Source organism: Erpetoichthys calabaricus, chromosome 3 (assembly GCF_900747795.2).
Source record: "Erpetoichthys calabaricus chromosome 3, fErpCal1.3, whole genome shotgun sequence".
Classification (NCBI taxonomy): Eukaryota; Metazoa; Chordata; class Cladistia; order Polypteriformes; family Polypteridae; genus Erpetoichthys; species Erpetoichthys calabaricus.
In genome coordinates, this window is record NC_041396.2 from 38,129,617 (window position 1) to 38,143,755 (window position 14,139).

General features: G+C 40.2%; 1 protein-coding gene across 4 annotated transcripts in view; it reads left to right on the top strand.

Moving 5' to 3' along the window:
* The window catches only part of tmcc2 (transmembrane and coiled-coil domain family 2), a 97,403-nt gene extending 84,259 nt beyond the window's left edge, over window positions 1-13,144 (top strand). For all 4 annotated transcript variants that reach the window (XM_028796626.2, XM_051924814.1, XM_028796627.2 and 1 more), the window contains 4 exons: window positions 1,797-2,150; window positions 2,717-3,303; window positions 4,420-4,555; window positions 10,030-13,144. In XM_028796626.2, the coding sequence (XP_028652459.1) occupies window positions 1,797-2,150; window positions 2,717-3,303; window positions 4,420-4,555; window positions 10,030-10,341 (1,389 nt within the window). In that variant the 3' untranslated portion in view covers window positions 10,342-13,144. The remainder of the gene's footprint in view (window positions 1-1,796; window positions 2,151-2,716; window positions 3,304-4,419; window positions 4,556-10,029) is intronic.
* Window positions 13,145-14,139: the final 995 nt, after the last annotated feature.

Here is a 14,139-nt window from a genome sequence, read left to right on the forward strand (position 1 = left end):
CATCAGTCACAATGTTGAAGTTACTCAGGGGTTGGATATTCCAAGACAATGACCCAAAACACAGTTCGAAAGCTACAAAGGCATTCATGCAGAGGGAGAAGTACAATGTTCTGGAATGGCCTTCACACTCCCCTGACTTGAATATCATCGAAAATCTATGGGATGATTTGAAGAAGGCTGTCCATGCTTGGCAGCCATCAAATTTAACTGAACTGGAGAGATTTTGTATGGAAGAATGGTCCATCCAGAATCCAGACACTCATCAAAGTCTATAGAAGGTGTCTAGAGGCTGTTATATTTGCAAAAGGAGGCTCAACTAAGTTTTGATGTCATATCTCTGTTCGGGTGCACCTTTCTAATTTTGTTATGATGCATATTGCATATTTTCTGTTAATCCAATAAACTTAATGTCACTGCTGAAATACTACTGTTTCCATAAGGCATGTCATATATTAAAAGGAAGTTGCTACTTTGAAAGCTCAGCCAATGATAAACAAAAATCCAAAGAATTAAGAGGGGTTCCCAAACTTTTTCATATGACTGTATATATATATATATATAGACAAATTTAATAATAGTAATATTTTAATATTTTTTTGTTTATTATGACACTGGATAGTGGTGAAGTGTTGCTAGAATTTCACTTTACTCTTTACACCTGACAGTACTACTACTATTATTTCTTCTATCACTACCACTATTACTACAATATGAAAAAGAATTTAATATTCCTTATATGAAGGTAGATAATTAATCAGAGATGAAAGGTACAGAGCATTATTACCAAGTCCTTTATGTTCAGCCTTCTACTTTGTAGTCCTGCTTCTCATCTGAATCATAAACATATTAAAACAACACCTTACTGAATGTTGAATTTCAAAAATGTCTATTCAGTTTCCATTCTATGCTGCCCCTTTAGATTTGCATCATTAATCCTATCTGCATATAACTCCCAAAGCGGCTGATTATATAAGTAGGTTTACCATTCTCCAAGAGCTAGCTTGTCAAGAGACTTCCATCATGAAGCTACCGGGAGTTTTACAGCAGTATTATCATACACCAAAGAAAAGTAGTCTTCTGTGGAGAGGACTGACATATATAAATGAGTAGAGTATAAGGCAAATTGTAGTTAATAATATCTGAAGGACCTAAGGTATTATCCATCCGAAAAGAAAGTACCAGAGGGTAATACAAAAACATGAACATATGTAGTTGTCCCAAAATACACAAATGGCACAGAGGGTCTGAAGAAAGCTTTCTAATGACTTGTATCTGTGATATAAGTTGCACAATCTCTAAAGTTGTTTGATTTTGATTGAGTGTTTGAGCATAACTGAACATTCTGAAATATAGTATTCAGATGATAGAGTGGTTATTGCTCATAGAATCAAGGTCACAATAGCAAATATGGAAAATGCTCAAATCCGTGCAGTGGGATTTACTAAATAACAAGTACTGTACAATAAAGAGACGACTTGTCTGCCTCAGGGCAAAGGAGAACTAAAATATAAAATAAGGAATTGACGGGAAACAAAGAGCTATGCAGGACACATGGCATTCTTAGAGTAGGCAGCAGTTGAAGAAGAAGTTAAAAAAGGAGACAAGTAATTTTATATAAGCATTTTATTTGCTGTAATGTGAACAGCCTCTCACACATGTTCAAATCAGGCTCACAATTTTCAATGTAACCAGGTGGTTAACTTCTGTTTAGTAAGTTCTTAGATCAATCTATCTCTCTTTATATGTATACATATGTATATCTAATCTAAAACTCTCGTTTTGGTTATGCCTTGCAGTTGGAAAAGGGAGAGTTGACCACACTGGGTCTTCCTGCCAACACTGGCCATGGCGGCTCGGATGGGAATATCAGTCTGGATGTACCAGAAGCTCCAGACCCCCATCGCACTAAAGCCGCAATCGAGCACCTGCAGCAGAAAATTCTGAAGATCACTGAACAGATTCGAGTGGAGCAGGAGGCCCGAGATGAGAATGTAGCAGAGTACCTCAAGCTCGCTCACAACGCTGATAAGCAGCAGGCGTCACGCATTAAACAGGTCTTTGAGAAGAAGAACCAGAAGTCAGCACAAACCATCTCACAGCTTCACAAGAAACTTGAGCATTACCACAAGAAGCTGAAGGAAATTGAGCAGGTAGACCAAGTATTTCTGTTTCATAGTACTGTTTGCATCCATAGAGAAAGATTATCTCAGTACAGTACATAGCCAGACTTTGAAGAAATAAAACCAATTAATCCAATTTAGAGCTATGAGAGATTATGCTGGCAACATTTGGCACAATGCATTAAAATAAAAATGGTGAAGTACAGTACATACAGTACATTCAATGAGAATTATATACATTTGTTTTAACACAATTTGCTTATCTGTTTATTTTGGCCATTGTAAGTTGCCCCAAAAATCTGTTGATTTTATTTAAAAATAATCTTTTTGCATTCTTTTTTTTCTTCTTAGTAGTCTTTCAAGGCTAGTAGAAGTTGTCAGATGGGAAGGCAGTGAAGTTTAAACACTTATTTATGACTAGGTCTTGCTGTATCAGTCTTTAGTATAACCAAATCAAGCTGCAATATCTTGTGCCATTCTCATGGTTGTCAGATTCATTGAACTCACAAACCTGGAGACAAGTAAGGAAGAAGCTATAATGTCCGTCTTCATTTGTATGCTGATCAAATGTGTGTTTCTTTTTTTTTTTTTTTTAGAACGGACCTACTCGGCAACCCAAAGATGTTCTGCGGGACATGCAGCAAGGTCTGAAAGATGTGGGTGCAAATGTCCGGGCTGGCATCAGTGGATTTGGTGGAGGTGTGGTAGAAGGAGTTAAAGGTGGTGTGTCAGCACTTTCTCACACTGCTGTTGTATCTAAACCCCGCGAGTTTGCCAGCCTCATCCGAAACAAGTTTGGCAGTGCAGACAACATTGCTCATTTGAAGGATACTCTGGATGATCCACTGCCGGAGGAATCACAACGGGCACTTAGCGGAAGTGCCACTCTGGTCTCCAGCCCTAAGTACAATGGCAGTGATGATGAGTGCTCCAGTGCCACCTCAGGCTCAGCTGGAGGCAGTAATTCAGGAGCAGGTGTAACAGGTCTGGGCCCAAACATAGGTAGCCCCAAGTCCAACACCCTGGACAGTCACCATCACATCAGTCTGGACACCCTGCTGGATGAGCTTCGTGAGATTAAGGAAAGCCAGTCTCACCTGGAGGATTCCATTGATGACCTGAAGACGCAGCTCCAGAGAGACTATACATACATGACCCAGTGTCTCCAAGAGGAGAGATACAGGTGACTAGGGGATAACGGGATTAAGATGAGGCTAACTTTTGTTTTTGTGTTTGTTAGGATGTTCTGCTGTGTTTCATCGTACATTTTCAGAGTTGGTTACATGTTCCTTACTTATCTTCTTGAATTCACTAGGGTTTCCTTTTGTAGTAATGAGTTGGTCTGCTGAGTTTCTTCAGCCATTTTTGAGAATGTTACTAATTTGTGTAATGTTTGCAGTGGCTGCTAGCAATATATCCCAATACAGAATTTTCTCAGGGAGATACCCACCACCTTAACCCAATTCCCCCTCAATTCCAAAATGGTGGTGTTGGTGGCAGGGATTGAACTCGGGGCCCTAGATTATAAAGCCACCTTTTGTGCGTGTATATTTAAGGAGTAATCTGTTAGTCTATCAGGTTTCTGAGTACATGGGGGGCCCTTGCTGCAGACTCTTTCTCTCTCCCTTTCTTTCTTTCTCTCTCTCTCTGTCAGGTTCTACTGCACTTTCCGATTCCATTTCACTCACCTCTTCCCCTTTTAGCTGCCCATTCTCTCTGAGATGGCAGCAGCAGGCCTGGTTTACTGCTTTGCCACCAGAAGTTCCCTTTTTTTCTCAGCTGTATAAGCTTGTTCACTCAAGAGGTCCTGAGTTTGTGGCCAACCTGTACATCTAAGGATATGCAACAGCAAGTGATGAGACCCCCCAATGGGAAGGGGGCAGCAAGGCAGAGAGCCTATACTGTGCAATATATTATCTTTTCAGTTGCAGTTGACTCCAAGTAGTTTAGAGTCATTGACTTTGTTCTCAGCATCCCCCCGATGTTGATGACAATGTGGTCTTATCTCCAGCTTCCAAAGTCTTTGAACAGCTCCTTGGTTGTACTGACATTAAGAAATAAGACTTTGTCTGTACACCCTGTGTAACAATGCAGATTTCATCTCTGTAGGCCATCTCATCACCATCGGTAAAGCTGGTGGTGTTATCAGAAAATATAATGATGGAATTTGAGCTGTACCTCGCAACATGGAGTATAGAAGTGTATCCGTTTATACTATGTTAATTTTACACTGGTTTAGAAGATTACAAGTTTTCTTTTCCCCACTGATTGAAATGAGGGGCTATCTTTATTTCTGCAGGTATGAGCGTCTGGAGGAGCAGCTGAATGATCTAACAGAGCTCCATCAAAATGAAATGACCAACCTAAAACAGGAGCTAGCAAGTATGGAAGAGAAGGTGGCTTACCAGTCCTATGAGAGGGCTCGTGATATTCAGGTATGTTTTCTATGCTTTTTGTATTACAGGACTTCAGGCAGCTAGAATTTATCCAAATAGCATACATTAAAAAGCCAAGGACCCCTTACAGTGCACTCACACACTCTGGTACTCAATTCCCTCACACCAGGCCAGGCTCACATGTACTAGAGAGCACTTAGACAAAACACTTTTAGACACAACGAGAGACAGTGGCTGTCTGGGATATCAATTCCAGGTCACTGGATGATTGGAGGTAGCAGTGTGTTATCATGCTGTCTTTTTTAACAAAATTAACTTTGTTTTTATAGGAACCATTCTGGTTAGAATTTTAAAAAATCTCAACATTTTTAGATTGCAGAATCTGTAAGATTGAGTTGTCATTGAACCTGCTGTGTATTCTTGCCCTGTTTTTTAAACATTGTTCATGACCTACAGACAAGACTGAAAACATTGGTACCCTTTCACTTGAAAAATTAAGTTGAAACTGACAAAATTGTTTGGTATCCATAGTCCTTTATTTCACATTTAATACAACAGAAACAGAAATGTTGCTTTTGATTTATGACTGAACATATTATTTTAAATAAATGAGATTAAACTGGCATGGACAAAAATATTGGCATTCTTAACCTATTATTTCGTGGTACAGACTTTGGGGACAATAACTGCCATCAAGTATTTTCTGTAGCTCTGAGTGAAATATATATAAACTTCTCGACTGCCTGTTTGTCCCACTCTTCTTTAGGTCCCTCATGTTTGATGGGCATCTTCTCCCAACTGTGAATTTCAGCTGGTTCCGCTGATGTTCAATTCAGGTTGCTTCAGAATGGTCTAATGTTTTCTTCTCCTCCATTCTTGGGTACTTTTTGAGTTATGTTTCAGGTCATTACCCAGTTGGTGGACCTGTGACCTGCAACTGAGATACATCTTTCTGAGACTAGGCTGGATGTTTCGCCCTAGAATACCCTGTTAGTCTTTTATTGGGCCCTGCTCTGATTCAAAGAAGCAGCAAAGCAACCTCAAAACATCATTGAGCCCCTTTCATGTTTCATAGTAGGGATGGTGTTATTTTGTTTGAATGCCTCTTGTTTTACTGTGAACACAGAGTTGGTGTGATTTACCAGAAATCTCTCATTTCATTTTGTCTGTCCGAAGGACATTCTCTCAGAAGGACTGTGGCTTGTCAGCATGCATTGAGGAAAACTCCAGAGCTTGTTTGTGTTTCTCTTATAGATGTGGGGTCTTTCTAGGTCTTCTACCATGGGGTCTGTTTTCGTTCAGACATTAACAGAGGGTTTGGTTTGAAACTGTTGCACCTTGAGCTTGAAGAACAGCTTGGGCCAGTTTTGAAGGTTTCATTGGTCATTCTATTCAATCTTGAGTCAAACTTCTTGTGTGTCCATGTCCAGCAGTGTTTGCTACAGTTGCATCGGCCATAAACTCCTTGATAATATTGACAATAGTGGTCGCAGAAACATAAGGCTCTTTGGATGTGGTCTTGTCGCCTTTACATTAACCATGATTGGTGTTTGTTAACTGCCTTGCCTCCTTAGATAACTCTCTAGTTTTCCTTCTCTTTCCCATGTTTAGTGTAAAACACAACAATTGAGTAAATTCATTTCTCCATTTAAACTGGCTGAGTGAGTGTATACAGGATTGAAGACACCTGCAATGAACATTTATAGACGTTAGTCTACTTGAAGCATCACTACAAGATGGTTATTCCTTATAACATCTAAAGGATTCCAATAATTTTGTCCCAGCCATTTTGGAATGTCTTTGTAGAATAAGCAAACATTGAGTTCTTTCACAGGTTTTTTTTTGTTATGTTCCACTGTAAACCAACAAAAATAATTTCAAAACCTTTCAAGATGAATGGTTCGTTACTTGAATAAAATGCACAGGTACCAATATTTTTGGCCATGTCTGTAAGATGCATTGCTCTGTTTGGTGAGTGAATATTCATTAACCTCCTTAGCATTACATTTTTTCTCAAAAAAACATGTAAAAAGCGTTGCATTTTTTGGCTTAAAAATGACATTTTTATTAAATCTCACCTTTCTACTGTAAAACGTGCAAAACACTAAAAGGACAAAGTCAGAAGTGTAGAAAGTATAATAATGATATTAATAATAATACTAATGATGAATCTCTCTTATAAAAGATAATCTTGAGACAAGACTATTGCCAAGAGATTTTTTTCAAGTCTCGCCCTCCTCTCAACCATTTTCAACCATGCCCACTGTCCTTTGACCTCTCATTCGTATGAATGCTGTTGTCAGACACAGTTCCTGCACTTTCAGCTCTTATAAATTTTTACATTTTCCTCACTTTAAGTTTCCCAATAAAAGAAGACTTACATCCAAACCTTATTGAAGAATTTCATCCCGAAGAGTTATCAACAGAAGAAATGAGTACACGGGCAATCATAGCACTGAGAAATGATGAAGTCAAAAGAATCAACGCGAAAATTGTCGATCAGTTACACGGCAAATTGGTTAAATGCGTATCAATAGACTACTGAAACAATTGGTGGTGATGGTGCGGAAGATGAAAACATCAACTTACAATATCCCGAACACTATCTACAACCATTAACACCGTCCGGTCTTCCACCACCGAAGATGTGTTGTAATGTTATTGCGAGTAAAATTTTAACTGGCGACAAGAAGGGTAATGTAGTACATCTTCCGCAGCTAACATTAGACACCAAAGGAGATTGTGATATGCCGTTCTTATTAAAATGTTTACAGTTTCCCGTTAGAATAGCTTTTGCTATGACATTAACAACTCACAGGGACAAACATTCGAAAAAGTCGGTTTATTTATTAGAGAGAAAGAAATGATATTTACTCACGGGCAGTTATACATTGTCACAATATAAGTCCAAACACGGAATCAAAATTCAATGCGATATTGACGAAAAGTTAATTAATAAATAGCCAAACAGAACGAAAACATATAACTCAACGAATACATCTAACGCAACATGAAACATAATTTTTTTTCAATTTATTACATTTTACTATTTTTTACTATGGTTAATTACTCGCTGTAATGTAAAATAGTTAGTTCTATTATGCATATGTACAGTGGTGTGAAAAACTATTTGCCCCCTTCCTGATTTCTTATTCTTTTGCATGTTTGTCACACAAAATGTTTCTGATCATCAAACACATTTAACCATTAGTCAAATATAACACAAGTAAACACAAAGTGCAGTTTTTAAATGATGGTGTTTATTATTTAGGGAGAAAAAAAATCCAAACCTACATGGCCCTGTGTGAAAAAGTAATTGCCCCCTTGTTAAAAAATAACCTAACTGTGGTGTATCACACCTGAGTTCAATTTCCGTAGCCACCCCCAGGCCTGATTACTGCCACACCTGTTTCAATCAAGAAATCACTTAAATAGGAGCTGCCTGACACAGAGAAGTAGACCAAAAGCACCTCAAAAGCTAGACATCATGCCAAGATCCAAAGAAATTCAGGAACAAATGAGAACAGAAGTAATTGAGATCTATCAGTCTGGTAAAGGTTATAAAGCCATTTCTAAAGCTTTGGGACTCCAGCGAACCACAGTGAGAGCCATTATCCACAAATGGCAAAAACATGGAACAGTGGTGAACCTTCCCAGGAGTGGCCGGCCGACCAAAATTACCCCAAGAGCGCAGAGACGACTCATCCGAGAGGTCACAAAAGACCCCAGGACAACGTCTAAAGAACTGCAGGCCTCACTTGCCTCAATTAAGGTCAGTGTTCACGACTCCACCATAAGAAAGAGACTGGGCAAAAACGGCCTGCATGGCAGATTTCCAAGACGCAAACCACTGTTAAGCAAAAAGAACATTAGGGCTCGTCTCAATTTTGCTAAGAAACATCTCAATGATTGCCAAGACTTTTGGGAAAATACCTTGTAGACTGATGAGACAAAAGTTGAACTTTTTGGAAGGCAAATGTCCCGTTACATCTGGCGTAAAAGGAACACAGCATTTCAGAAAAAGAACATCATACCAACAGTAAAATATGGTGGTGGTAGTGTGATGGTCTGGGGTTGTTTTGCTGCTTCAGGACCTGGAAGGCTTGCTGTGATAGATGGAGTCATGAATTCTACTGTCTACCAAAAAATCCTGAAGGAGAATGTCCGGCCATCTGTTCGTCAACTCAAGCTGAAGCGATCTTGGGTGCTGCAACAGGACAATGACCCAAAACACACCAGCAAATCCACCTCTGAATGGCTGAAGAAAAACAAAATGAAGACTTTGGAGTGGCCTAGTCAAAGTCCTGACCTGAATCCAATTGAGATGCTATGGCATGACCTTAAAAAGGCGGTTCATGCTAGAAAACCCTCAAATAAAGCTGAATTACAACAATTTTGCAAAGATGAGTGGGCCAAAATTCCTCCAGAGCGCTGTAAAAGACTCATTGCAAGTTATCGCAAACGCTTGATTGCAGTTATTGCTGCTAAGGGTGGCCCAACCAGTTATTAGGTTCAGGGGGCAATTACTTTTTCACACAGGGTCATGTAGGTTTGGATTTTTTTTTCTCCCTAAATAATAAAAACCACCATTTACAAACTGCATTTTGTGTTTACTTGTGTTATATTTGACTAATGGTTAAATGTGTTTGATGATCAGAAACATTTTGTGTGACAAACATGCAAAAGAATAAGAAATCAGGAAGGGGGCAAATAGTTTTTCACACCACTGTAACAATTCCCATGAAAATAACAATCTGTTTAAATTGTAAATCAGCTTCCCAATACGCGAGCCAATTCCCAATACGCAAGCCGGATACGTCAGATCTGCAAAGTGGCTAGCATGTAGCGCCTGCCCGGGGGTTGGCGAACAGGGGGCAGAGCCCCCTAGTAATAATAATAATAATATGAACAGCACACTTGTACATGTGTGAGTGACGCAAGTGATTAATCAGAATCACTTTTGGTTTCACTGTCCATTTCAATTTCACTACCTGAAGACAGATTCACCTCATCATCACTGCTGATGAGAGGTGTTTCTTGCGAGACGCCATTATGAGGCTGGGAGAAAACGCATCTACATCGTTCCCCAAGTGGTGCTCGGGTCTGATGCTTACACAAGACACACCTATACCGTTTCCCGAGTAATGTTCGACACTAAAGCTGTTGCCGTTTTTGCAGACTGAGTAAATCTTGGGTCTTACATGAGGCATGTCTATACCGAGACTAGCGTATTTAACACATTTTACAGCGTGAGTGATGCTCAGGTCTAATGCTAAGGAGGTTAAAGGATCATATATGATTACTGCAGATATAAAAGGACTTACAAGCACATTATAAATGTAAAAATCAAATTAATACAGCCGAACGTCTGGGAGAGGTCAGTCATCAGGTGGCAATATTCTTCAATTATTGGAAAAAATACATTAATTTATTTACTTTTGCTAATTTGACATGTGTAATTATTTTAGGTAGCGAGGATGGCCTATAATCTTCTGCCGATTTTGCCTTTCCAGGAAGCTGTGGAGTCGTGTTTGACTCGCATCACCAAGCTTGAGCTTCAGCAACAGCAACAGCAGGTTGTCCAGTTGGAAGGAGTTGAGAATGCCAATGCTCGAGCACTGCTGGGCAAATTCATCAATGTCATTCTGGCTCTGATGGCTGTCCTTCTGGTCTTTGTATCAACGCTGGCCAATTTCATCACACCACTCATGAAGACTCGGCTCAGGGTGTTTAGCAGTATCTTCCTAGCTCTCTTCCTTGTCTTCCTGTGGAAGCACTGGGACAGCATATCTTATGTGCTTGAAAACTGGCTCCTGCCAAGCTGAATATCACCTGTGAATGGTGGTGGGCTGATCAATGTCCAGTTGACCACTGGCTCATTCTCATGTTTTGCATACAAAGGCAACAGAAGACGTTCCACAGTTCTTCAGGATGGACGGCGACAGCCTGATTCTTTTTTCTTAAGTCACTAATCATCAGGCCATCGAGTCATTTTGTTTCTTTGTTTTACTTGTCGCCTCCATAATCTGACCCATGCTTCCTGAAATTTTGCCAGGTTAGCAGAGGGTGGGAATATCTTCATCAGATGTGTGGGAGTGCAATAGGACATAGGTGTGAAGAAGAATCCGGAAGGTAGTAGACAATTTGGGTGCTGAACAGAGCAAAAAAACAGAAAAGTTACAGAAGATTTAGAAGGAACAAGAGATAATAAGTAGGCTACTGACTGCATATGTGGTGAGAGAAAAGAGGAACAGCATAAGATTACACGTCAGCCTACTGTGGGCTAGCTGTGATAGCTCCTCAAGGAAAGGAACTTTAATATTTTCATAATTCTGTCATTTTGAATATCTTTACATTTCATTTTGCTATATAAGGCTCTCCTTACTCATGCATAGCATGGCATCTTGGGGTATCTAGTGTAGCCCTGGTTAGAAGAAGATGGCTAAAAACCTTTGGGGATGGGGGTATAGAAAATTCTTAGATGCTTCAGTTTGTATGGCTGCTTTTTGAAGCTTTGGATTTTGGAACTTTGAGGCTTTTGACCGGCTAGAGGCCTGGGAAGAAGATGTCAGTTGTAGGTTACTGGAAAGAGGCAGGCGTTATTTTTTTTTTTAATTTCGCCTCTTCTGATAACTGCTGAGTGTATGTGTGACACTGTTTTTTTTTTCTTTTTAATTCTATTTATTGATTAATTTATTGATTACAATCTGAATCGGTTTATAAGAATGGTTACAGAGCGGTGTGCATCATTACGGGTTTGGGCCGAGGTGAATGCCATAACAGTGACTGATGATCTTGTTATCAGCCTCAGAGCAGCAAATTCATTTCTTTTAAAGTTATGTTTTTTGTGTGTGAATGGAGAAGTGCGAAGCAGTGGGGAGGCAAGCATCTTCTGGCAGAAATTCCTGGGGCAGAACTTTTTACTTACTGTATGAGTTAATGCATGGGATAGCTTTACTCTAGAAATGTGACCCTGCCCTCCCTCATTGGTCTTCTTTAGCCAGCAGCCATCATGCTGCCAACAGGCTTGACGCTCCCGCCTGCTGCTGCTGACAAACTTACCACATGCATATTTCACAAACACCAACTCCATGTTAAGACAGATAGCAGGCTGGATAGGATAAGTTAGGCAAAATCATTATTTCCAAGACAGATCTGTAATTGTTAGCATGGAATCCATGATCAAGTAAGTGAGCCGAATTGCCGTTAGTTATTCTCTTCTTAAAATTTCTAAACTCAAGTGTACGGTGTGGTTCCTAACTTTGGTGGTCAACATTGCATTCATTCCAGAAAAGGAGGATAGATTACTGGCCCAAAAGAGCCGGTGTCTGCCATTCTGGACTTAGACCACTAGAGGGACACATTGACACATAGCAGTTTACTTGTCCAGTGCTGTTGCTCTGCTCAGTTTGTAGCATGAAAAGATTAAGCTGGCCTCAGATGGTCGCAAGTAGGAATAATTAAATACCATTGTATTTGTTTTATAGTCTCTCGAGTTCCTCCTGCAGCTCAGTTGATTAAGAGCCTGAATCCAAGAAGTATGCCAGATTTCTGGATCCTCTCTGCAGGCTCCCAGAAACAAGGGGCTCAGTCACATGGCTATGCCAGGGTATGATTGTATATGTTACATTGTTCTATTTTTAAAAGAGGGGGACAGTCCTATGTCAGTGCCATGTTGAAATATGTCACAGCCTTATTAGCATGCTGCGGGATAAGTGATGTCTGTCTGTTATGCAGATGTACCGTATCACTGGTATGCCAGGTTGCAGCTCTTGTGCCACCAGATGGTTTGGCTCTGTGGGGTTGTGTCTGTCTCTCTTTGGCATACTAAGCAGGCTTTTTCTGTCTCATTTGACTGGTAGAGTTCTGTCAAGGACGGGTACTGTACCATGGCACCACCTATTTGGAGAGATCCTTCTGGCAATCATATCAATGTATGGAATTGTCTCGGTGGCATGCCAAGTCCGCCTTATTCCGTCTGGCTTAACAGGTTCCACTCTTTCCAGCTGGCATATCAGAGCTTGGCTCTTCCTAGTTGTCAAGACAGCATAGGGCTCAGTGTAGCTGGAATGCTAAAGTGCAGCTGTTTGTGACCAATGTGCCATCTTTGTTATGCTGACATGACAAAAAGGTTCCCTTCAGGTCTCTTTGGACAAAGTATGGCTCTGTCATGCTAAGAGTCACTTTCTGCTGGGGAGAAAATAGCAGACTAGCCTGACAAGGTATTTCCTCAGTTCTCTGTGAAACTGAATTGTGTTCAGTAGGTTCAATCAGAGAATTTGTGTGGCTGCAGTCATTTTTTTTTTCTTTTTACAAAATGGTTTTTACTGCATTTTAAGAGTGTTTCTACTGTTATTGTTGTGTTTCTCGTTCCAGTCCAGCACAGTGTATTTGAAGAGGGGAAGGTCTTCTCTACATTAGTAAAAGGCAGCACCCTGTATTTTCTTAGAGAACATCGCCCCCTGCTGGATGTATTTTTCATGATATGTTTCTGACCTCTGTTTCGGCTGATGGCAATCTTGTCTCTGGTGTGACTGTTGGTGTTCCATTTTAAAAAAAAAAAAGGCACTTTACTTTTTTAATCTATATAAACACATTTTGTCAAGAAATAAAAATGAATGTACAGTTCCAGAGTGTTCCTCTGAGCTCTAATTATTTAAGCCATCCCACACACGCTCACACACGTGTCTTTCAGTTTACTCTCTGCCAGAATATTAGCAAATATTAATCAGCTCAAAAATGGCATCTGTACTTTTAGCAGTTTCACCATCTGCTCCAGTAGGTGTCCTTAACCTTAACGCCACAAGTGCAACACATGGTCTGTGAAAATGGCTTCCTCTGTGCAGGCTCCTTGTCCTTGGATGTTGCATGCTGGCAAAGATTGGTAATGCCAGCTGCTCAAAACGGTTTTATTTTTTCATTGTCTTATTTGTTACAAATAGTCTAGGCACTCCTTTTTGTTTTTTCTTTTGTTTATTTTTGTCATTGTCATTTCTACCAGGGGGAGTTTCTTTTACTTTGTTTTTGCCACTCCTTGCCAGTGTTATGTGAACAGGTGGTAGGGAAAAAAAACAAGGAAATACTGCACTTGGGCAGTTGAAATGGAAAAAAAATGTTAACTAAGGCATTCACGTCGCTACGTGCTCAGGGTCAGGTGTAAAAATGGCGGGCAGGCTTTGCTGCATGTTGTTTATGGTAACAACGAGAGACTTCTTTTGAAAGAGGGTAGATTGTTAGGTTATGTTTGATGGAGCTCGAGTGACAGAGACAGCTCAGCTTCAATCGAGCAAACAGACTTTTATATAAAACTAGCTGTGTAAGTCCATGCTATAAAAAGCCCGGGGTCCTAGAAACTATTGAAGTCGTCAGGAAAAAAACTGAAAAGTAGAGCTGTCAGGTAATTAAAAGGAACTATTCTGGGTGTCTCTCTCCTAGGAGGTTTTGGTTTGCCGACGTGCTTGCCTCGCTTGTGCATTAGCGGCTAAATGACTTTGTCTTTCTTCAGAGGTTTCGTTTTGGCGATGTGCTCGCCTCGCTTGCGTAAGAGTTTCTCTCTTTTCTCAGCGGTTTTACTTTGGCAACTGAATCGTTTTCTTCTTCCAACTCGTTAACTTGGAGCCGCC